Below are 25,850 nucleotides of genomic sequence, written 5' to 3' on the forward strand. Positions count from 1 at the left end.
GGAAACCACAAAACCTGCCCCAATTGCTATGGAGACAGCCATTTCTGTGCTTGGTATGCACTATTTGTTACATCAGCAACCAGAGAGAGTTTAAAAAAGGGGGAAAAAAAATTGTTCTAAAGCACCTGATGCTGAAAGGAAATCTTGGGGGTTCGTGTGTATTTGTCCTTGTGGGAAGTGGCAGGAGCAGTTCCATGTTTGCCGCTCGGGTTTTGCTTTAAGCTGATGTGATGGCTGGTTTTTGACAGCAGCATTTTGATTTGTAAGTTTATGTAGTACAAACACTCAGAGTAAATATTTAATACTTCTGAATAGTCTACAGAATAATTATTTATAAGCAGCTCTTCCCCTTCAAATCCGGTATCCCTCCCTCTTTGAATTTAACAACCTGGCAGCAGAGGTCGGGTGTGAAAACTGAAGAATGTGACTGTGCCCAGTTTTTTCAGGCAGAGGGGCTGTTTCTGCACAAAACCTCAACCGTGGCTTTTGGCAAAACCAAAGCAACAAAAAAGCAATTCTGGAACACGTGTAGAAGTCTCGGAGGGAGAGACTGTAGCTTGATCACAGCAGCTGTATCAATTTTTTTAATTTTCTAATATAAGCAAGCTCTTATAGAATGATTTTAATGAGGCATCAATAAAGAATAAAAAATTAAATGTGAAAAAATGCATTAAAAGCCACTTTGAAAGAACTTCATATTATTTTAGTGTCATTGAATTTAATACTACTTAAAAGAACCATCTTCTCTCATTTATTGGGACTTCCTTATCAATTAATTTGAGGATAAGGACTTTAGATTGGTATGTGAAAAGTTTTACACAGATGTGTTGGTGTCACTTTCCTTTGAGGTTTTAATATTCTTTAAGTTACGTTAGGACATTAAATGTTATAGAGTGTATCTAATTCTTACAGGTTATTGAAGAGCTTAGGTATTATAGTGTAAACTTTACAGGAAAGGGATGGCAGAGACCCAGCAGTCTGTATTAGAAATGAAATGGAAAAGGCTTGGGAAAAATGATGCCCAAGCAGAGTGGGCAGAATGATTTCATTCATCATTATTTTGGAGATATAATTAACAAAATTAATTCTTTTTCTAACAATGATTCTCTAATAAGTTACAGTGAATTTGCCTTCCTGTGAAATGGCTGTTGACAATTCTTTAAATGCTTTAGTGCTACAATACTTTTAATATGGATATTTCTGGTTAAAAATGCAAGTCTTTTATTAATGAGGTAATGGCTCTTGCCTAATTTCAGATCTACAACAGTAGATATAATCTATAACAGTAATTTTGTACCTGTAACTGCAGAACCTTCTTAAATATGCAACTATTATAATGCTGCTTTTTTATGCTAAACATACGAAATGTGAGAAGCAAAGAAACCTGAACAGTATTTATTATGATAATTGTTAATGCAGGCTTTTATTTAAGTATTTAACTAGATTTTGGGCAAAATATAGAAAGAGGTTATAGTGATTTAACTACTGCCAGAGTATAATTAAACAATAGATTAGCACTTGAGCTCTGTAGTAGCCTTGGTAGTGTTTAAAAATGGGAAAAAAAAATATCCCTCACTGAATAAGGTACAAAACACTGCTTATATAGTTCATTATTGTGAAATGTTGGTGCTTGAAGGGCTTCTTCTTCACGAATGTGAGTGTGGCTAACTGGAGAAAAAATACTGAAAGCTCTTATATAGGCACAGGTTAGTTGGTGTACTGTGAGGAAACCTTGCTACTAATATAAATGCAGGGTTTTAAACACTAACTGATTAGTAATGTTAATAAAAGATGAGATTATTTCAGTTTTGGAAAATTTCACCCTGCATGACTTGAATTCTTTCATATTTTAGAATAGTTTTATGTTTTAAAAAAAAATCTTAAAACTAGTAGCATGGTAACAATTACATCAGCTTTGTTGCTGGGGATTTTTGTCTCTCAAATGCATTTCAAAAATTAAATATTCCTTATGGTTGTGAGCAAAACCTTCAGGGCTCAGTATTTAAAGGATTATTTCAAGTGGCAAAAGAATATCAACATTGTAAAACCCTATTCCTTATGAATATTGTTGTAAATTTAACTCTGGTGTAAGATAGATAATGCACAAGTCTAGATGGATAAGCTGGAGTTAAATCTGTCAGGGAAATGTTTTAGACATTTAAAGTGGTGTCTTGGCCAAGCCTTAGACTCTCCTGTGATATAAATCCATTAGGACACATTCCTCATTTCTTAGAAAGGTGATTTGTATCCAAGTTGTTTTGTTTTTTTAAAGAAACATCAATTTTAAGCTTGACAGTGATCAATCCGTTGCATACAATGTAGTCACATAATTTTCCTGCTTTTTAATAAAAACTGAGAGTTGGTATTGAGCCCTGCTTAGAGGCAGATCATAATACGTGTGGCTTTATGTGTTATAGCTTTACTCTGTGAAAGATGCTTTTTCCTCTGAATGGTTTTATAAATTCTTGCATTGTTTATAAGCATTTGTCTGTGTCACACTCCACCTAAATCCCATTTGCCCATTCAGTATTTTCCTTGCTTGAGTGCTTTGCTCCCTTCTCTGAGGTCTTCTGGTATTGCTCTTTGTTATCTGTTCGCATTGTCTGGTTGCTAATTGCCTGTCATGGAGATCTGGGATCCCTGGAGCCTCTTAGGTGAGGTCAGGGATGATAATTCAATCACAGGGAGCTGCTGGGTTTCCCAGGCTGGGATCTCAGCTCCCTGACGTTGGAGCAAGGACCTGCTCTGGACACGTCACCAAGTCCAGTTCTTTGTGTGTGATCCGTGAGAGGTTTGGCATTTAACCCAAATTTCACTTTCACCCAAATTGGAGTTCGTTATCCATGTCACTTAGCAAAACTTGGAAGTTCAGGGTCTGGTGGTGTTTATTTATTTATGCCTTGGCTTGTATCTCTTGTGAGGTGCCACTGCGTGGCTGTTTCACACAGCTCAGTGACTGTGGTTTCATTCACCCTTCAGCCTCTTTTAAACACAGTGGCTCATTTTTCAGCATGAGAACACTGTTTTCTTCAGAGGCAGTTGAATCATTTGGTAGTTTTAGGTAAGATCTGAGCTTAGAGCTCTATTCCTTCAAAAGAGAGGAGTAAATGGAGGTAGGAAAAGTGATTTTGTCCATTTTAAAATTGCCTTAAACCTGAGTTTTTGGCATCTGACCCTTTGCCACCAGTACATTGCACCTCAATGTACGTAACATCCTGTTTGTAATCTTCAGGAAAACTTTTTCTGGAATGGCTATGAGTGCTGACAACTAGAGGTGGCATTTAAATCTGAATCAAGGCTTCTGCTGGCCAAGACCATGTTTTAAATTTCCCTGTAAGCCTGGAGCAGCTGATCTGTGACTTACGCTCTGTGTGTGTGAGTGCTCTGTTCAGAAGGCAGCAATGGAGAAATAGGAGCGGTGTCACCTGTTCCTCAGGGAAATGTATGTGCCTCCTGTTCTGAAATACTGGCCCTTTTTTCCCCTTTTTTTTAAAATTTAAGTTGAATTTTTACTTTCTCTGCATATGGTTAGTTTTACCCAGGTAAGATGTTCCTCTCAACAAATGTCAGGCATGTCTGTTCTGCCCCTTGAGGAGCTGCAGATACAGCCTACCCACACTGGGTATGTGATCTGGCTGCTGGCCCACATCACAGGGGTTTTATTTTGTCTTCATGGGTGTAAAAGTATGTGCTGAACACCTGTCTTTGCCTTTCTGTGAGACTTTACCTAAAGTTTTCCCAAATCTTTAAACTTAACACATTGTCTTGGAAAGAAGGCTGTGTTTAGATTTTAAACTCTCAAATCTCTAGCCTTGACTGAACCACTCACCAGGGTGTTGCACAGATGCAAAGAAATAGGATTTCCATCTTTACACATGGAGAAATAAATGGGGAGGTGGAGGGTCTTAAAACAAGCCATACCTGATTTTAAGACAACTAACAGTTCTATTCCTTTTGAGAAGAAATTCTCATGCTTTGCATTAAAGGCAGATGTGAAAGTGTTGGTGTGATAGATATCAGGAGACGTGAGCTCTGGGACAGAGGAACACTAAACGTGTGCATCTCTCCCAGACACTCTGCAGACTTAGTTCACAGGCCACAGAACCAGAGTGCCTCACTAATGAATATTTTCCCTATTTACTGACCATCCTGCTAAGTGTGTGTCTTCTGAGCATGTGGAGGTTTCCCTTGCTGTGTCCTGTGCATCGATCTCGCAGACTAAACCTGGTTGTTAGCACCGGCATGACTGGACCTCTGGAAATATGATTAAGATGATCATTACGCTTCTCCAACAAAAATCAATCTATGAGAGTAGTGTTATTTTAAAAAAACCCGATACCCACATAGGAAGCCCTTTAATCAGAAGGCTTTGTGACTAGCACACTGGGTTTATTTGCTTATTTTACTGTATTTGACAGAAAAATCAATATTATAACTCAAATAAAAATATGCAGTATACAGTGCTTCCCGTAGGAGAGGGAGAGGTGATTCTCAAGTTGAGCTCTCTTTCTCTTTATCGTACTAGCATGTGCCAACTTTGTGCCTTAATAAAGCCAAGTGTAAAATACTTAGTCAAACAGTTAAATATAAATATAAACATTAAATAGAAATATGAACATTAAATATAAATATAAAGGTGATATATTGAACTCATTTGAAGTTTATTCCTCTTGAAAATGCACCATCCTTTAATGTTTGAGCCTCAAATTTTTGACAACCCACACAATTAAACAGGGATATTAGAAGAAGCCATTCAGCAGCCAAAGGCCCTCCCAGCATTCAAAAATATAGAGGTTTTAGCGTCTTTGTTAGGTGGTCAGGGTTAACAGAGAGAACATAAATATGTATGATTACATTTACTTACAGATGCATATATGCTCTGCGTGAACTCTTACAGAAAAATCCCTTTTGGTGGTTGTTTGTCCCGGTGTCTGTCGGCAGAGGAGACATTGCTGGAGTTCTGCCAAATTCACAAAGTTCTCCTAAGTTACAAGAGCTATGAGAAACCCTAGTTGGGCTTTATGCTTCCTGAGCTTTTTAGTAGACCTTAGAGTGTCTATGGGTTTTCCTGTGCTTTAAATCATAAAAAACATGCTCTTCATTGACACCACACTACAGCACAAAGGGTGAGTTTCCCATAGGTGTCAAATACACAGATACTCAAGATGTTCGGTGTCAGCAGATCAAACTCAGTCTTTAAAGGAAATCATAAAGATTGTATTTGCTCTGCCTGTGCTCTATTGTATATTAAGATGACAAATCTCTATGCAGACCAAAAATTAGATACAGCAAATAAATGGAAAGAAGTTGGTCAAACCATACAAATATATTATACATGGGTGTAATAGATTTACTATATTTCCATATATCCATTTAATAGAAAACAGGCACAGCAATGCAGTCTTTGTATGTTTGTTCATAATATTTTACATGCACAGTACAATAGATCTCTGCCTCACCAGATCTAAAGTTTATGCTGTGCAAAGGGCAATATCATATAAAGACAGGAGCTTGCCTCTATTTTTTTCATGGAATGCAGATATTTTACTTAGACGTGGCTAGATATGCAATTTTATTTCTTTAAGTGTAAAATTTAAGGGATCAGATGTCAGAAAATGTAATCACTAGATTTTAAATTCCAACTTTTAATTTTTTTAAGCAAAAGAGACAGATGTAGCTGCACTGCTGTGTCCACATGTATTGCAAAATACATTTAAATCATGAGCGTACAGGGAGACAAATGAGAGAACTCCACCATCCAAATATTAAATTACACATTTTGAAGCAAAATAGTGGTTTAAGTGTACATGTGTATAATGCTTTTTGTCACTGGATTGCTCTCCCTGATGCAGTTAGACAGGATCTGTATTTAGTCAGAAATCTTTCAATAGAACGGGCTACCAGATGGGACCAGTAACAATGCAGAGAGGCATCGAACCACCACAGACATTTGGTGCTTAGAATAATAAAAAGACTATAAAATTAGATTAGTTGGGTCTAATTTGGAATTGGTATATTCCCTATGCACTCTCACAGCTCTTGGGTAGATAAAGCCTGGAGATTTAGTACTGTCAGGACAGAGGACTCCAACTTCCAGTAAAAGAAAAAACGGCATTCTGGGAGGTCACGGAGGGCAGCACAGTGACCTCCAATGATTTACAGGCCTTTAGCTTAATGAAATTGTTTCAGTGACATGACGGTAAAAGCTCATAATGGATTGGATGCCCCTAATGTAATGAAATTACTCCCTTCTGCCTTTAAAAAAAAAAAAAAAAAAAAAAAAAAAAAAAAAAGGGGAAAAAAAAAAAAAAAGGCGCAATTAATATTTACTGAGACCTGACAGGCTTCAGTGTGCGGCATCGTGCAGCGCTGTCAGACAGCCGCGAGCAGAGCCCCAGCAGCAGCGTGGCAGCTGAGCAGGCGCTGCGAGGGGGTGGAGGGACACCTCGGTGACGGGGAAGCCCCAACCTGGCGCTCCGAGACAGCTCTGCCCGTTGCCAGCCTTCATCCTCCTCTCCCTTCCTTCCTGCAGGCAACTGGACAACAACCAGATCAGCTGCATCGAAGATGGAGCCTTCCGAGCCCTGCGCGACCTGGAGATCCTGTGAGTTGACTTGGTGTGCGGTGCTGGGGCGGTGGGGGGGGTGGCTGTCCCCGTGCTGCAGTGCTGACTGAGTCTGGGGGCTCCCACCTCGGCCCCCTGGTGCAGGTGGCAAAGCCAAACCTCACACTTCCCCCTGGGCTGGGGTTATTGGCTAATTAAAGCACAATAGACGAGTTCTCCGCTGCCGCTCCTGAGGAGCAGAGATATTGCCGTGCTCGCTGCTGCGTGGAACAGATGGGCTTCAGCGGCATTCCCAGTGCGTCCGATGGGTGCTCTGCGGCCACTGACCCGCCCGGGGCTGCCTAATGCCGAGCAGCGGACGGGTAACAGGTTCGTGGGGAGCAATATTATGAGATATCTGACCGCTGCCCTAGACAAAAAGCTGTTTGAAAGGTGTTCTGTATGTAAGAGGGAGGAGAGACGGGCGTTTGGCAGGCTTGTTCAGTGCAGTCATTGGCTTTTGGGGAGGATCCTTCTCTGAGGGCTGAAATAACACCACGTTGTGCTCTTCATGTACCACAAACTTTACACGTCGGCTGTTAAAGCTGCAGCACATACCGGGGAAAGAGAGGCAAAGGCTTTGACACTGCAAGCTGCCTCTAACAGAGAAGCAGCATATTAGATTTAGATTACAGTCATTGTAATGTAAATCCAGTATTACCCAGAACTCGGTATCTGAGCAGATAATTTGCTTATTACTGATAGTTACTCGTTCACTTAAAGACCTTTTCTGGAATAGGTTTTCACTGTATGAACTGATATAAAGGTTTTCCTGTCACCTCAAAGTTAATCCTGCAATGCTGAGTGTTAACACTTGTGAAAGCACAGAGTTCTAAGCCAAAATGGAAGGGGCTGGTGGTGACACATGACCCCTCCAAAACTGAAACCCTCGGCGTGTGACCTGGAGTTGGTGCTGGACCAGCACTGACACAGTACACACTGAAGTACAGCAGGGAAGGCCTGCCCAGACTGCTGCAGAGCTTGCCCTTAAATTACGTGGGATGAAACAGCAAATGGTAGGTGGTTAAAATAAGCACCTGCCTCACACGCTCCTGGCACCTGGAGACTCAGCAGAGTCACGACATTGCCTTTGGCTGCTGAGAGCAGGCAGGGCAGTGGATTGTACGGGCAGGACAGTGGATTGTACGGGCAGCTGCTCCCACACACCACAGGGGGCTGAGTACACGTGTGACAATACAGGGAACTCTTCCCCAGGGGCTCTACTCACTTTGTGCTGACGCTCAAGGGAATTCTGCCACCAGAGTCATCACCAGCTCAGTGGTCTGAGGGACCCAGGAGTGGTGGCTGTGTCTGTCACAGCCAGCTGAGATGCCTTTGGCCCCTCTGTCTCCCAGGCTGGGACATTGATGTTGATCAGACAGTATGTGTTGCTCATATTGAGTTAGCAGTAGGTTTCTGACGAGTTTCTTATCTGGGAACTTATGTTTTCAAGAGGATTGTTCGAATTCGATATTAATAGCACTTTTCAGGAAAAGTAATGCATTACCACTATGAAGTTGTACTTGTCTGTCAGATTGAAAAGTCTACTGTGTGGTGAAAGAAAGGAAGAAAAGAAAAAAAATTAACTCCTTTAAAAATTGCCTTTTTTTTTCTTTTTCCTTTTTTTTTTTTTTTTTTAATGGAGTGGTTTTCCATATCTGCAGAGAGTGAATCAGTCCTCCCCTGACAGCAGACTGTGCTATAACTTTCACCGAAATAGGCTGGACAATAAATGGAGCCTTTTTCTGTAAAATACTGAGTTCTGCAGGCTCTGCAGAAGTTGATGGGAATGCATCCCTTCTCCCCAGGATGTATGAAATGTTGAATTAGTTTATTTACCTCTCTGCTTTTAATTGGTTAATTCTATGGCAGTTATTTTAGGGTGGCAGAAGAGGAGGATATATAAAATACATCTCATAATCAGTTCTTTAATGCATTTTTAATTTCAGCACAGACACACTGCTACAGGAAAAATCAATCTCAATTCTAAAAGATGAGAAAATTGATAGTATCTATTTCTAAACTTATTTTTCTTGCAGTCACAAAATGTGAGTTTTATGCTTCCAACCTAATACGATTTTTTTCCCATGTTGTTCTTCAAAGTCTGAGCATTTGATCTCTCTATCAAAATAAATTTGCTAAATGCCCCAGAGAATATCATATCTTCAGTTGTAAAATAGCTCTAACTGTTAAAATTTAAAATGATCTGAACCATCAAAGAACCTTAACAAGTGAAACCACATTTCATCATTTCAGATACACCGTGCATTTTGCGCAGTTTAACCTATAATGCAATATGTAGAAAATATTTAACGATTCTGGCAAAAAAACCCATAATTATTTGTTTGAACAGTTTGCAAGGGTAACAAAAAATGTATTTCCTCTTTATCTTATTGAAATCTCGTGATCTTTCTGATATCGAATGTTTCCATTCCTGCATCTTTTCCCTGCGCGAGCCGCCCGTCTACAGAATTCTAAATTCTGTCGAGAACTCGGGGCAGAGATGAGGTGCTTTGCGTTACTCAAAAAATAAACTAAGAGTGCTTTCTGTAGAAACACTCTGGTTTCTGGATCACACTTCTCACTCACCTTGAGTTCCTCAAAAATCATGAGTGCAAGGAGCTCTGCCGTTCAGTGGGTGGAGGAAGAGAAGGAAGTTGTGCAGTTATCCTTCAAAGTGAAGAACACGCCATGGTCCGTGTTATTTCTGTTTATCCACAAGTTTTTATTTTTATTTTCTTGGTTTTGTGTTATGAACATGCTCCCGTATCAACAAATAGCACAGAGGTAGAGATGAAAATGACACTGAAATTTGTGCCTAATGTCAGTACTTGACGTGGTGCAGGGAGTTGCAGCTTGGATCAGACCAAGGCAATGCAGCTCCCGGTGCAAACACAGGCTTTTTGTCACTTGTGTGTTTATGAGCCTCTCTGTTTGGAATGCCATGGAAGGTGTCCCTGATCCTATGGTCACCTAATGCAGGTGCCAAGTGCTACTGCTGACTTTGAGTTTTGGGTTAAGAAACACAAAAATGTTGAGTATGAAGTGCTTTGGTGCGTTCTGTGGATTGTCTTTGTCCCTGCAGCAAGGTGAGAATGATGCCTGAGAGATGACACGCAGAACTGGCACACTTACTTAAACATCCTTTCCTAGTAGTTCTGCACTGGGGCTGGTTTTGTTCATTTTTGTGTCAAGATTTTATCCTCATGAAGGTTTTAGTTTCTAGCTGTTGATAAAATAGGATTTTTCATGTTGACGTACTTGCTGTCCCCCTTTTTATAAGATGATAAAGCGTATTTCAGTGGGTTTGGTCTTGCATTCCAAGACGTAGAAAAGTGTGTGCAACAACTAAAACAATAATAAAATGTAAAAGGTGCATATATTCATAAATGATTGACAAAAACTATTAACTATCTTATGACCTGTTGGAATAGAAATGTGCAGAAAAGTTGAAGAAAACTGGTGTGAGACCTTCACTAACTAAAGCTTTTTCAGTAGGAGAAGGTTTTCTGCTCTGCTTCATTTTTACTTATGTCCTGTGGGAATTACCTGGCAATAACAGTATTATTGAGAAATATGTATTAGTGTAGCCATAAGCATGATTAAAAGTTATTAAAAAAACTCCAAAAAGATTATTAAAAAAAAAAACACACCCCAAAGTAGTCTTCAAAATGAACTTGGCCAGTATTCTTTATGGTGTGTGACCATATCGTTCATATCATTGTAGACTAGAAATTAGTCCGTAGCTTTATTTCCAAATGTGCAATATTATGAAGGATAGGAGATAAAACTCTTTGAGAGTTCAGAATTTCACGTCCAGTCCCTTAGGATACGTGAATAAAAGGAATTAATTTCAAGGTGGTTCAACAAGCTCAAACTGGATAAAGTAGTAATATCGAGTGACTGAACACGCTATTGTCATTAGACTGGAAGAGCTGAACGGTTTTTCTCAGTAAGAAACAGAACTCAATTTAGCAAAAACCCCTTTAATTTATTTATCATTGTTTTGTCTCTCTGGGGTAGCTTGAAAACTGTGTGGTGACATGGCAGTTATACCATGCGGGCAGCACAGAAAGAATTACGAGTCACTGTTGACAGCTTAGGTGGAGTATTTTCTTTCTTTTATATTGTAAAAGCTGTTTTTGCTCCTGCTTTATAACGATAGCCAGAGGGACCGGAGGTTGAACACATTCTGTTTGTTGCACAAGATTTTATCCTACCAAGAGCTAATCCTGGGAGGTCTGCGGGTAGGATTCTATTAAAGACACCAAATGAGTTCTTGCTGTACAGAGCTAGCACAGAGTGATTTGGGGGGTTTGTTTGTTGTTAGTCATGTTAATTGGAGGTCTTTCACGTAATAGCCCTGTGTCTGAAAATCCTCCTTCCTGAGCTCACCTGCTTTTTGAAGTGAACGAACACGGAGTCCGTAGCAACAAACTACGCACACGGGGTTCCACCGTTCCCCTTTGGACACTTGAAAAATTGTGGCAATTCTTTCACAAATAATACTGAAAAAGTTCAAATAGAGACATCCAAATATTTGCAACTTCAATTCCAAATGAACCTTAAATATTTTATCTTAAAAAAAAAAAAAGTTTAGGGTTTTTTTTCGGATTGCAAAGTGTAATAAAGGAAAACACGCCACCCTTCCATCTGCGAAACCTTGAAATGAAAATGATTGGAGTCTTAGAAAGTTGTCATGTCAGTGTTTGTATATAAAACCTTATCTCTCTGAATAATTCTACCTCACTCCTGTTCCTGCTCCATGACAAACCCACAGAAGCACAGAACTCCAAGGGCTGGTGTTTCCGAGCTCTGCTCCGGCCCCGAGCTGTGTTCAGCGGGACACAGCACGATCTGTCAGACCAGTCTGGTCTGCAGCCCCCAGTTCTGTGCATTGTCTGACACACCCAGTCAATGAAGCATCTTACCAGTGGAATAGGGTTATTCCTACTTTCCTTGTCTCGATCCGATGCATTGCTGTTATAAAAGATTCCGTTTCATGGAAGATCGAGTCCAGTTTCTGATGGAGGTGTCATGGATGGAGTGTGCTTATGATGCTCGCTACCTTTTGTTATAGCAAACTTTCAAGAACTTTTCTGAATAGGAATTAATATTTTGTGCTAGAGCCAGGATTTAATTGTTCCTGGGGTTACCTCTGTATGCTGAACACTCAGTTATGTAGTCAGTTTTACTTATTTGCAAACTGATATTCTGGGCATGTCTTAACTAGATAGAAGGTTTTTATTTGCTTTTCCAACCTGGAGAGACAGGGAATGAAAGTCATGACATAATTCTAAATATATGAGATGTCATTGCTTAATGAAAGCCTGAAAATGCCACGCAAATGTGATTTCCTCCTCTGTTTTGCTGGAAATTACGATCGGTTGAGGCAATCAGGATCAAATTTGAACTCTATAAATTGTGTTCCTATAACTGATACCAAAATGCCTAAATACAATAATGAAAATGAGAATTCTATCTAAAATGATGTGCATACCTGGTGTACTTCTTCATACAGTGAAACTGAAATTATGGGGGTTTTGGTTCAGTTTTCTAGTGGGTTTGTTTTTTGGTTTTGATTTTTGTTCATTGGGGTTTTTTTTCTCTTACCCAAGGGTGTGTGTTAGCTCAAATTTATGTAAATTAATAAAAGTAATTTAAAATCTTTCTTTACGTCATCAGTCAATATGTAAATAATATGTGTAGTAAAAAGTAAACTAAAGGGAGTAACTGCTGGCAGTGTATGAGTAATTGAAGTATCTTTCTGTCAGGTAAAATTAGGTGAAAACCAAGGAATTTGGCATCTGAGAGTATCCTCAGCTTTCTGTGTTGAGCTTGTCTCACAGACAAATTATACCAGAGGAAGAACAGCAATTGGTTTGGCAATTGAGAAATGGTGCACTCAGAATAGAGAGGTGTCAGTGGGCAAAGGGGAATTTCCACTTTTTCTTGCTCCGTTATTTATTAGACTGTCCTGGAGTTTATACCTTTCCTGTTCTTCCTGTGTCGCCGTAGGTCTGTAAGGGAAGGAGAAATGCTCCTGAAGAACCTGGCTGCTGTTATTCCAATTTCAGTTGTATAAATCAGAGATAAGATTAACTGCAGAAATACCTTTTTCTGGTGAACTTTTAGAAAGGCACTGCCCCCCCAGCACTGGACCCTAGGGAAATGAGATGCATAATCACCAGAAAGAATTGATGGAGGGGAGATGGGGTGCTTGCATGGTTGCTTGATAAGAAATGTTTTTATTTGCTGATGCATGTCCGTGGGAGATCGGGTGTCGCCGCTCGAGATGTGGAAGTGAAGGCTGAGATAACCTCTGTTTGCAGCAGATTACAAATGGGAGGTTGGAAGTACAGCCTGGTGAAGGGAACACTGTCCAGATGGCACCGTGGTGACAGGCTTTCTGTCAAAGACCAGCCAAGATAAAATAAGAGTGTCTAAAAGAGGGTCTCTGAGAATCACTGGTGCCTGTTACAGATGTAATGTAACTCTCTCTTTTATGGGGAGAATATATTTGCATAAATTCATTGATCGGTGATTTTGCTAATCCTGCCGCATTCCAGGCATGTCCTCGCAAATTGATGAACATTCCTCTCGATCCTCAGTGCAGGTCCCTAATTGTGTTACATATTTAGAAAAGATGGATTTTTCCCTTCCTGGAGCATATGTAGTAGTTAAATGCTGTGCTCATTCTCCTTCCTTGCCCCATTAGGTTGGAGGGTTTTTTTCCCTTTAAGAATAGCCTGGAGCCGTACCGGCTGCAGAACTTATCAAGATAAGAGCAGTGCCAGGTTAGAATTATTGGTTTCATGAATCACTGACCAATATGCTTCTTGAAGAAGCCCAGCCTTTATGGGTTGTGTGGTTTAAGCCCTTCATTGGTGCTGCAGTCACTGCTCTGAGATTCCAAAGTCAAAACTCCAGGAGACACAGAGATTTCTGGCAAACCTTCTCTGCCATGATATTAATTGTTTCATTTGCATGCTCTGCTCATCTTGTGACCTGCCCTCCCTCCCCTTTGACTATTATAGTTTCCTCATCAGTAATATAAAAGATGTAGAACAAGCATTTTGACTGTTGAAAGTCAAATGAATGTGAACGACTTAATCCGGAGGACACTCAACTGTGTGTTTAATGCAGACACGCAGCTCAACACCTTAACCAAGAGCTGGGCTGAGGACTAGGGTGGGAATAAAACTCCTTGCTGGTAAAGTTGAGGTGATGACACGGTTCTGAGGGAACTTACTGAGTTCAAGGCAGATAAATAGTCATTTTATGCCGTACTTTGCAGTTGGTTGTTTATGTGGCTCCCCAAAGCAGCAGGATGACGGTAGCTGGATGTAATTCTGTCAGCATCAACAGCCTCTTTGGCTGGGGGAGGAGGAGGCTGCACGTCTCTGTAGCACAGGGTTCTGTGATATCAGTATCAGATATCCCAGGATGTCCTCAGCCCTTCTGTGGCACTGCTCGGGGTCCAGAGCTGGTGATGTGTGCGGGAATCCCTCTTACTCTGGGGTCAGTTGCCACAACAGTGAAAAATGAAGATCTCAAAAAATGTTTCAGATCACTTAATGGTTCCCTTCTCTTTTTCTGTGTGCAATTAAAGGCATTGGTTATACATAAACATTTTCATCTTTCTCAGAGGTTGCTTTTGTCCCTCTACTGTGCTAAGTACAACAACATGGACAAAGGCTCTGAGGTACAGCCAGTCTTTATACAAGGGAGGACTCAGAAGTCTGTTTTTCTGGAAAGAGAGAGTAAGATTATGATGGGAGCTCTGCATACCAGCATTGCTGAGCTCCCAGTTCAAGCAAGTTGTCAAATATTTAACCTTAAACTGTAGCTGCAGGGATCAGCATTACTTATTACTGGCATAATCCAATGTTTTAGGCTGGGACAATAATATTGTGCCTATAGTAAATTAGAAATTCAGTCGATAATGTGTAGATAGTTAGCTTGGAAGTGAGGTAGATAACCACAGCTGCACCTGAAAAACAAAGCATTGGTAGAAACTTCTCATCTAAAGATCAAATTCTGTCTTCTTTTCCTGCTGTTCACAAGGTTCTGCATATAATATAAGTGTATATGTGTGCAAGTGTACGTGATGACAAAAACATGTATGTTATGCTTAAATAGGGAAAAATAATTTTTAAAACTTGAAAAAGAAAGGCATATGATTAGTATAAATTATGTACTTTATTTATGTAACATATCCAGTTCTGGGTTTAAGAAAAAAAAGAAAATTTAAGAGCTGATTTAAGGGTGGAAGTATAAAACAATGTCGAAGTCATTTGAAGACAAATAATCACAATTTCTGTGTTAATTAGGTTACCATAAATGAAGCAATTTTACGTTAACTGGTTCGATATTTTTGAAGTGGAATGACATTTCTTACGTTTCTGTTTTGGGGTGAATAATCAGAATGCATTGTTTTTGGCTGTACGAGTGATGGATGACCATGCTTGGGACATCTGCAGATCCTTAGAAACAAATTTTAAGGGGCTCTAAGGTCATCCAGAAACCTTTGCTGTGACATACCAGGTTGCTCTTCATTGTTTTAGAGGTATGGGAAAATAGCTCAGTCAGTTGAAAAAGCATCAATGGCTGCATAAAACCATTGAAGGGAACAAGGAACAGTCGTGCCATTAATTCCCAAAAATTGCACACATCCTCTTGTCTTCACAGTGCTGGGTGGGGTTGAGACATCAGTGGTCTGCAAGTGCCAGACTGTTGCTCAGAGTGGGATTTCTTTTAGGGTACAGTAGAAGAGAAGCTGAAGGGGTGTAGGAGCACATACCCAGCAAGATCTCGGTTCGCCATCAGAATCTTGGGTTGTGCCTGACACCACACGGGCTTTGTTGGGAGAAGGGAGTGTGGGAGAGCAGATCTTGCTCGTGGCTCCCAGCCTTGGCCTTGGCTGCCGCGATCGATAAATTGCCGCAATGCAGCATCTCTGCGGCGGCGCCCGAAGGCCGCCGAGGAGCCCCCGTTGGTGCAAGAGGCGGCTGCGGGCTGGGCGGGCTCTGGGGAGGGGGTAGCCCCCGCCGCAGGCACCCCCACGCTTCCTACTGGCTCCTTGGGCAATTTCAGCGGTGTCTTAAAAGGGTTGGGTCCATTCTGTCTGCGAGACACCCCGTCTGCCCGTCCACGGGGAGGGCGTTGAACCAGGTGAGGCACTTCCATCGCACTTAGGCTGAAACGGTTAGGACAGACCATCCACCATGGCAGGTATATTTTATTTTGTGTGCATGCAGATATTGCAGAGATACAACCATGTGTGGACAATGTCAGAGTCCTTTTATTTAGCTAAGGTAGAATATTCCTGAACAGATCACGAGCACGTCGAGTTTTTTCTTGTGTGTGTTTTATTTTGTGCTTTTTCACTCTGTGGACTGAACTCAAGTGAAACGCTGTGAGTATTTGCTATTCCAATTGTTATGGTTTCTTAACTCTATTGCATAGGCATGCATGAATATGAGCAGGTAGTGCTGCTTCTCATGGGTAGGTGGTGTTTGGGAGAAATGTAAAAATTGGAAAGGTAGGCATTTTTAAACGTGTTGACCTTTTTCTTGTGTGATGCACACAAGCGCTGTCTAATGTCTTATTAAAATAAAATCCTGACGGAAAGCAGATCCCTTTCCAGCTTCACCAAGAAACATGTAATTGCCCTTGTCTAGAAACTACGTGTAGTCTTTGTTCTTTCAAAGCATTTCTTTCCTCCATAAATGTAACTTTTCTTTAACAACTATTCATACATGCAAGTCTAAGTTCGCAGAGTGTGTGTACATTCCCTATTTCATTCATGTGGATTTAAATTAGCCTTAATTTTCAGTGTGTGTGATTTGCAGGTAGAGGCATCACATACTATTAGAATATAAAATTATTCCACAAATATCTTCTGAGTGTCTTGCATTTTGGAGAAGCAATTTTGGCAGTCAAGGTGAAGTGTTCTGTCTTTGAAAGGAAGTGTTCTGTCTTTGGTTCTTTTCCTTCCTCTGCTGTCCAAAGCCAAGAATTGCCTTTGCAGTTCAGTGCTGCACCATGCCCATTGTCCTCTTGCTGGAGCAGTGGAAGATCTCTTCCTGCTGCTCTCTCCCAGTGGAAATGCCATGGTCTTGGGAGCTGAGGGGCAGCTGAGACACTGAAATCAGAGCAGCTACTCTGACCAGAGGAATAAGGGGCGTTATTTTGCCTGCAGGACCTGGTAGTTCTGCTGTTGGAGGAAAATGCAGCTCTGAGGTTCTGTCGGCCCCGTGAATTCCCATCGCCTGCCTCGTGCACGGCATTGGGAAAACCTTTTCACTGATATTCAGTCTAAACTGCCACCAGTGCCGTGTCATTTGCTGTGTGTGCATGTACCTGTCACGTGTGGGGCTGGTGGCTCGTCCCTCTTTGTTCCCAGTGGCCAGCCCTGGACCTGCAGCACCCGCAGTCCCGCGGGCGGTGCCGCATTGCGGCAGCAGCTGAGGTGGCCACAGGCTGCCCCAGCGACCAACCCAAGGAGACCCAGTGTTGTCACACAGCCCCTTCCATGCAGAAGACCATTTTTGTCACTTTTTCCAGCTTGGAAAAGACAACTAATTTCTGTGTGCCACTTGGAATGGCTTTTGTGTCCGTGGGGTGTGACACGGACCAGCATGAAAGGGCTGCAGTTATCATGGAGGGGGAGGCTGTCAGGACAGAGGCTTTCACTGTAAGGCTGGAGCATTAAGGTTGCAGTGTACTCAGGGTGGGACAAAGTAAAACACTGTTTGGAAGAATGGCACTGTTCGTTTCTGATCAAATTTAATCAGTTTCTTTAGAATTTCTTTTGGTGGAGTCCTGTAAGAAAACTGCAGCACTCAGCTGACTGAATGCTGAAACCTTTTAGCCTGGAAATCTCCATCATTAAATGCCTTCAGCCTGAACAAATGACTGAAATTGCTTGCTCCTTTCAAATTATGGAGTTGAACCGTGTTAGTTTGAATTGGATTATGTTTATAAGGTTTCTTCAGCTTCAGAAAGAGCTAAACTGAAACAACTCTTCAGGCAGGGACCTGAGAAATTGTTTTATTTTGCTGAAGAACCGATGCATCTAACTTAATGTTTGTATAATCTGACTCCATCTTGTTGATTCTTTTTCATCTTTTCCATAAATGCAGTCTAGTAGGGTTTCAGACCTCTGTATTCATTGAGAACCCAGTCCAGTTTCCATTGATTTTGTCAGGAGTAGCACAGAATCCATAAACAACAGTACCTGACGTGCATGCAGTTGGGCAACACCAAGAGTCACGTTTAGTATGAGACATCTCTCTATAGCCTAAAAAAACCACCAAAAAACCACATATCTACTTAACAATGAATTTATAGTAAAGTAAAATAATTGTATTTATTTTAAGTTTAATTATATTAATTCATGGCACAAGAGGTTTTCAAATGAATCTACAAGAAAAAATTTTGGGTAATTGGAATGGAATACAATTATATTTTTGATTGCCGTGGCTCCTGTGAAACTCTATGCCTAAATAAATAGATTGCAGTGACTAGATTCACTCCCTGCTGAAATCAGCAATGGGATTTGCTCTGCCTCCAGCAGACACTGGTCTGGGTATTATGACAATTGGACTCATTCCCAGTGGTTCTAGGCAATAATGTCAGCCCTGAAATTTGGTACCGTAGAGAAACATCAAAACTACACTGATGATGCAAAATGTTTATACAGTGTTTGCAGAAATACTTCTCTTTCTCTGAGTCCAAGTAAAAATTCTGGATGTAATTGGGATTTAGAGCCACAGCAGGCATTCCCAGTACAGGGTACTGAAAAACGTGGAGCCTTTGGACAAAGACTTGAGAAATTTTCTTGATTAAAAAGAAATAACCCAAAAAACCTGACAACCATTCATTTGCCATTTTTGAGTTTAGAAGAATAACTCATTGGAGAATCCTTAATTCAAAAATAAAGTAGTGGCAGAATAATTTCAGCCTGCATTCTGTTGTCTTTGCACCAATGCTTTTGTATTTCCATTCAAACTGAATTCAGTTTGTATTTTCTGCCTAGAATTGAAGTGCCATGTAAAAGATTGAAAAGCTGATTGAAATTTCTCAAAAAAAAAAGCTTTTTCAACTCTCCCTGGGCAGAGATGTTAGAAAGAATTGGGGGATGCAACTGGTTACCTGTATTTTATACAGCTAATAGAGGTGATTTGATTGGGGGGGAAAATAGCTATATCTTTCTGTATGCAGAAAAAGCAACATCCTTAAGGGGAAGCAGTGAGACATTTCATGTAAGAACATCTAACATAGTACTCAACCTCAATGAATTTTGTACCTTCTTTCTCTATATAACCTTTATTATATTTTATTTTACTCTTCTCCTCCCTCTTCTCCCTCTTCTTTCTCCCTCTTCTTTCTCCCTCTTCTTTCTCCCTCTTCTTTCTCCCTCTTCTTTCTCCCTCTTCTCCCTCTTCTCCCTCTCCTCCCTCTCCTCCCTCTCCTCCCTCTCCTCCCTCTCCTCCCTCTCCTCCCTCTCCTCCCTCTCCTCCCTCTCCTCCCTCTCCTCCCTCTCCTCCCTCTCCTCCCTCTCCTCCCTCTTCTCCCTCTTCTCCCTCTCCTCTTTCTTCTCTCTCTTCTCTTGGAAATTCAGGCATAATGATATTTATAGATGCACATCCATCATAAATGCAGGGCTAAAGGTAACACTGGAAGTTTGGCCATAAGTCACCAGAATCCTTAATTTTGCTCCTGCTTGTGTAGATACAACAATAAAACCTTTTAATTGTGCAGGCCAGTATGATTTTTTTCTGGTCTCTTTTACCTATTTATGCTGATTCCTAGTCCCAGTCTCTTTAGCCACATAGTTTACCCAACATTTTCATAGCTAAAATTCCTCCCTTTCCCTCTCCCGTGCTCTGAGCTTCAGCTCCTGAGTTCACCAGTCCCAGAGATTCCAACCAAGGCACAACCAGACTCTAAGACGAGTTAATTCAGTAATTACAGTTAATATACCCTAAAGTTATCACTGTGGGCAAATGTGATCGTTCTGACTCTTGCCAGGTGAAAAAACCAGGCATTTTAAGCAAAGAATTTGTTATTATAATAACTGAGTTTCCCCAAAAGCCTGATGTTTTTGAAAGTAAACTCACGCCTTCAAGGGGAAAAAAAATCTGCCATAAACATCTGGCCTTTATAATAGGCTTAAATAGTTAAAATCTGACAGTTATATGCAAATTAAAATTAGCCACAGAATGGGAAGAACTGGGCAATTGTAGCGGTAAACACTGCTGGCAGTTTTGTGCATAATTCCATGCTAAGCTTATTTATTTTATTTCTTCCATACATCTCTAAAAGGAACATTTTCTTTCCTCTGTGTCCTTGAGATAGTCATATTTCTGATGTCTGCTTCCCAAGTTAACAATGCTAGAGCCTCTCACCTTGCTGTGATGAGAACACTTGTGAACACATTGTCAAAAGACTCATACTAGAACAGAAACCACAAATTGGCAACTAGTTATTTTTATTTCAGTGGATTTTGCTTGTCACCTGGAGACTATTTAGAACGTTATTTGCCTGGGCTAACATTGTGTTTAAAAATAGCACTTAGACAGTGCCAACTCATTTTAGAGTTGGGTACAAATATTGAGACAAAACCCCAGCTGTTATTGCTTTTGCTGCTAATTTGAGGTGTCAGATCAGAGCTCTGCTGCTGTATGTCAGTGAATAAGGCCCCTTGTGAGATCATTATGTTTTCTAACAGTCGAGAGTAACGGATTAATCAGTGCAGCATCAGTTGCTTTCATTATCTGCCCACATGGTAGTTGTGGGCTTTAACTTAAACAGTCTGTGGGGAGATCAAAGGCTCGAGTACAAGAGGCACTCAGGACTCCCCAGAACTCTGAAGAGACCCAGTTGGGTTTTTGGACGTTTCCTAATGAGCAAAGCTTGGATGCCTTGAAAGTCGAGGGTTACTGTACTCAATGCTGAGGGATAGAGTGCCAAAGCCATTTTGCTTTTTATCAGAGCCCAAAAGAAGGAGTAAATATTTAATTAAATGCAAATTCCTCCTGACCTACGTGAAAAATAGCTCTTTACAGCTATTGGAAATATAGCTCCTTTTTGCCCTGCAATCTGAAAGTTAATTACCAACATTAATTATGGCAACGTATAAAATTCAAGTCTTGGTTTTATTACTAAATATAGATTTAGATTCCCTTTTTGGACTTGCTGCTGTTAGTTATATTGGATGGTATGTAAGGGCTGGAAGGGGTTTGAAGTTGTCATCTGCTGTCCTGCTCTGGGCCCATCAAATCTCGTGCCATGCCTGACAGGAATTCATTTAGTCTTTTATTACAGGTTTCACCTGCTGATGACTGTACAGCTCCTTTCTGTATTTTTCCTGTTCTTTTTGTAAGAAATATTTCCCCTATATCTAATGAAAATTCGCAGTTCTGAAATTGAAACCTGTTACTTTGCTTAACCCTTGTTTGAATACAAAAACCAGAGAATGTCTTTTCCCTTCACAGTGGCTTTTTATGTAGTTGAAGGGAGGCTTAAAAGCAAATTCCGTGGACGTGCTAACACAGAGATCTAAGGTACTGTCACTGTTAGTGTTAAATTTTGCTGCAGATGCAGTCACCCAAGTTTGTTTCATCTCCAGTATTTCAGACAGACCCTTAGATCCTCCTTTACAGATACTGATGGTGATGTCTAATCTTGCAGAGGCTCCACAGTCTCAGCCTACATCTACAACTGTGAAAAGATTCCTTCACGTATTTTTATTTACCAACACGACATACATGGCCTAAAGCTTTGGGGTCTTGGAGAAGTTGTGTTTCTGGGACTGCCAGGGACAGACTAGTGTTGCCTTCTGAGCTCCACTGGCAACTTGGGGTGGACTGTTCAGCCTATTTTTGCATCAGTTCACCCACTTCTGAGTAGAAATAACATTACCAAGAAAACTATTTACGTGAGAGGCTTAATTACGCTTGGAGATGCCTTGGTTAAGTCTGAATAAATTTCCTGTTCTCATTTACTGGATGTATGGTTGCACTGGGGACGGGAGCCTGGAAACCAGGCAGTTGTGGGAGAAGCAGTAATCGGGGAGTCTGACAGTAATTCACTCCTGGGAACGTTACAAGGCTGCAGACACACCGTTTGTGGCTCTCCATTGCATGCACACAGATAATAATCTTGCATTAGGCCCAATTACATGGTGTTATGGACACACAACACGGGGATTACACACCCAGCCACCGAGCACCCCGTGATAAAGCAGTGGTGTAATTGGAGGAGACAGAAGGAAATGTCAGTTGTTAGTGCTGCAGTGCCTGGCACTGCTGTGCCCCACCAGCCCCGTCCCTTTGCTTTGCTGCTCCATTTCAGTGTCTCACTTTCAAAACACAGGTTTATCACAGATAAAGGTAACTCAGCACCTTCTCCTTTCCACAGTGTGCTGAGGGAGTTTTGAGCAGGAAAAAGGAACTGGGCATCACTGTTTAACTTAGGTTGAAGCCCACAGACACTTGGAAACGTGCTCTGCCAAAGGAGGGTTGGTGTTTGCAGGATTCCTGCTGTCAAATCCCATGTGTTAGAAACCGGTAAAGAATCTACAGTGCCCAAACATAAAGGGCATTCAAACCCAGAAATCTAGTCTATGAGCTGGTGCCTTTGCAGATCTTTCTCCCCGTTTACCTATCAGTAAATGAGTCTGAATATTTCCTTCTAACTGAGAATTTTGCAAATGCTGCAGTGTCCCGTGGTCAGCCAAATGTGACACGAACGCAGCGTGGCGTGGATCACCGAGCTGAATGACCAGCACAGCAGGCCTCCAGTAACCATGGGAGATGCTTCTTAAGGCTCAGGGAAAAGTGTGTTCTCAATTTGAATTAAATTTGAATTAAGATTTCTCAATTTGATTAGCTGCTTTGCTAATCAGCTGCAGAAATGGAATGGGAAAGAAAATCAGTCTCTGTTACCGTCAAGTAACAAGGAATATCTTCAGCATCTGACAGGTCCCCCTGCCCCTTCCGCTGGAATCTTTTCAGACCGTAAGCGAGAAGCATCACTGCGGGTATGGTGCTGTACTGATGCACAACTGGTGATCTGGGTACATTATGAAAATGCCTTGTACTCACAGAAATGGACATCTGCATAGTAGTTTTTCCTTTTTGCCATGAAAAACTAGGATACTGTAACTTTTTGTTTTTAGATGGGATGTACCAGGTGGTTTTGTCAGCTAACAGTGTGGTGTGTTTAACAAAATATCCAACCCCCCCCCCCCTAGATTTTCCCACTTGAAGTGTGACTAGAAAACAATTAGACAGTCACTATTTTACAGAATATTTTAGATAATTCTGTTAAATTGTGTAACTTTTTCTGACATCATTGCCAGAATATCCTTTTTGTTCATGTCTACTAAACTGGAATATAGCACGCAGATGTATTATACTGAAAGTAGTATTTCAAATGGAAAAGTTGACAGACATTTTGGTATTTATTTTATGCTCTTAATCACATTAATTGAAGTCCAAGTAATAGAAACAAAATCTCTGTGTACTCTGTGATTTACAGAATTGATGGTTGACTGTTGACCTCTGAATTAGTCCGAGGGACATGAAAGGATGTTTAGAGTTCCTGAGTTTTTAAAATAAAATACTTTATTTTAAAAGTAAAGTATTACGTTTTTAAAGTCAAATACTGTAATATTAGTAGGATTCAAAATTTATGTATGTATACTTTTTCCCCCCCAGGTTCTCTTACATAGAAGTTTTGTGATTTCTTCTAGCATTAGGAGTATAATTTTTTTCTAATTCTCATCTGGTCCTGAACACTTGTATTCCTGTACCACAGGGTGGAGAAAGATGTGAAGAATAATGCATAAATATTATCTAAAAGCACAGACATGACAGTCATTTCTACACGTTAATGATTTTAATGTCATTACACTGAGTCTGTAATTAAGACCTCTTTGTCAGGGAAATACAGTGGCGTACATGAATTTGGAGCAAGCCAGAGCAGAAGAAAAATGTGCACCAAAAGTTTGAGGAAGAAGATAAGTAATTGTTTTCAAATCATGACAGGATTGCAGAGTGAGCATTCTTTCCTGTAGAGAAGTTCTGATTAGTAGGGGCTATAAATCAGCTTTATTCTTCAGAAGGAGGAAAGCAGCTCCACACGTGGCTCTAACCAGTTTGGACAACAGGCAGAGGAGTGAGCGAGGAGAGCAGTTCCTCTGGGGCTGTAAATTGGAGTCAGTGGGACTGTGACAGCTCACAGTGGTGGAGGATGTACCACCTCAGAGATTGCTGATCTCACGTTTATGCATCTTCCAAGTAGTCCTTGGAGGATCCTCGGCTCTGCTGCAGTCCTGCTCCTGCTGAGCTGGCAAGATCTGACAAGGATCACGGCCCAAGGTGGGAAGTTGGCTGGCATAAATAATATTGTCTGTAACCTCAGTTTCCTGATTCAGCATTTTGGATGTGAATAGTTTGCAGGGAGAGGACTTCTAAATGAGAGAGAGGATAGTGCTTTTTCAAGGGACAAGGGTTCTGGAAGAGACAGGAGGTATAAGGCTGGCGAGAACTCAGCAGAATATAATTTTCTCCATATGATGTTGGAGGAGTCAAAAGATTCTGGAAGTTTTCTCCTTCTCCCAGCTTCCTGGTGTTTGTGCATCCCTGTAGCTCTGAACCTTAGGTGGATCAAGATGAGGCTGGGGCCTTGGAGCAGCTAGCAGATGACAGGAGCAGAGTGTATTTTTCCCTTCACGTACTAAAATGCTGCTGTACTGTGTACTCACCCTTATCAGGACACATCCCTTAAAAAATCCTTGCTGGGAAGGCATGATGGAAAGCTTTGCAGAATATCTCTGGAGCACACCTCTACCTGAGCACGTTGCCATTCCAGAGCCAATGAGTTCCCACTGCGTGGGAGCTGCGTGCTCTGCAGGGGTAAATTCCTGCAGCTCCAGCTGGGCTGTAGTGCAGGCAGTTCACTGGCAATTAGTGCCCTTTGCAGTGTTTGGCCTCCTTTGTTCTGAAATAATTGCTGTTATCATAGATGTTTTATTGCCTTCATTATGGTTAACATTTAAATATCAATGAAATAGTGTGCTACTAAGTCATCTGTGCAATAGCTGTCTGCTAGAGTTATCCCTGAAATTTGTGTTTAAGGAGTATATTAATTCAGCACTGACTTAGGATTCTTAGAAGGAGGGTTGTATATTTGTTGATGAACTATGGGAAAATGTTGCTTATTTAAAAATAAGCAAATATTTGAAACCTTTGGAAAACCTGAGCTGCTCTCATTTGGTGTCTTGTGAGCAGAAATACTCTGTGATTGGAATAATGCTCTGACTGTTAAATGGAATTTTTTAAGAAATTTAAAAATACTTTTGAATCATCGAGTCAGACAGTAAAGGGTGACCTTTCTGCATCCACAAGAAGAATTGCACTGGGAGCCAGGGATGTGTTCTCTGCAGAAGGAAGCTCACTGTCACAGCCTATTCTGCCTGAATCCAATCCACGTCCCTTTGAAATCAATAGAAAACCTCTCTTGAATTCCTGTGGCCTCCACTGACTCCTGTGGCACCATGTGTGACCTATTCAGACATCAGCTATGGATGGGATTTGATTTTTGTGAGCTGACTTTACATGTGTTTTTCATTTATCACTCTATACCTAAGTTCTTCCATCTGACTTCATAGCTCGTTTTAATGTAACAGGCAACTGAGGCAGAAGTTTGCCTCAGAATTATATTTTTATGCTTAATGAAGAAAAAAAAAAAAAAGGTGGTGCAATTATAAATTCCATTTGTGAGCCCTATTTGAACTTCCCAAAAAGCAAATAAATAGGGATCCGGAGGGGTGGGTGTGTTGATGTAAATATTTATGCGCTCTTAATGGGTTTGTTCACTTTCTGAAATTGTTGTACAGGCTTGTTTTGGCTCCCTGGCCACACAGGACTGTGGTTGCATCACTGGGTAAATAAGGCAGTTGAGCAGTAGCAATGGTACGGCCCAGAGGTTCATTTTGCACCATAAAATCCGCCACAGTGGGACATGTGTGTTGTCATCATGAGATGAGCAGGAGTTCCCAGGCAGAGCTCCCAGCCCTGCAGATGTCCATTGGTACTGCCTGTGTCGCTGCCAGCACTGCAGCCACGGCACAGCAGGATGTGCAGACTGGGATGCAGACAGGGCTGATGGATGTGAGAGCTTGCTTGCAGCTTTACTGCTCAGGTTGACAGTGTTTCCCTCTTCATCTTGG

The 25,850-nt window shown here is 41.1% G+C and overlaps 1 protein-coding gene across 2 annotated transcripts in view; it reads left to right on the forward strand.

The window, feature by feature from the left end:
• The window catches only part of SLIT3 (slit guidance ligand 3), a 472,700-nt gene that overhangs the window by 258,066 nt on the left and 188,784 nt on the right, over nucleotides 1–25,850 (forward strand). For both annotated transcript variants that reach the window (XM_050312542.1, XM_050312543.1), the window contains one exon: nucleotides 6,533–6,604. In XM_050312542.1, the coding sequence (XP_050168499.1) occupies nucleotides 6,533–6,604 (72 nt within the window). The remainder of the gene's footprint in view (nucleotides 1–6,532; nucleotides 6,605–25,850) is intronic.

Source organism: Myiozetetes cayanensis, unplaced genomic scaffold (genome assembly GCF_022539395.1).
Source record: "Myiozetetes cayanensis isolate MyiCay16 unplaced genomic scaffold, myiCay2020 scf17, whole genome shotgun sequence".
Lineage (NCBI taxonomy): Eukaryota > Metazoa > Chordata > Aves > Passeriformes > Tyrannidae > Myiozetetes > Myiozetetes cayanensis.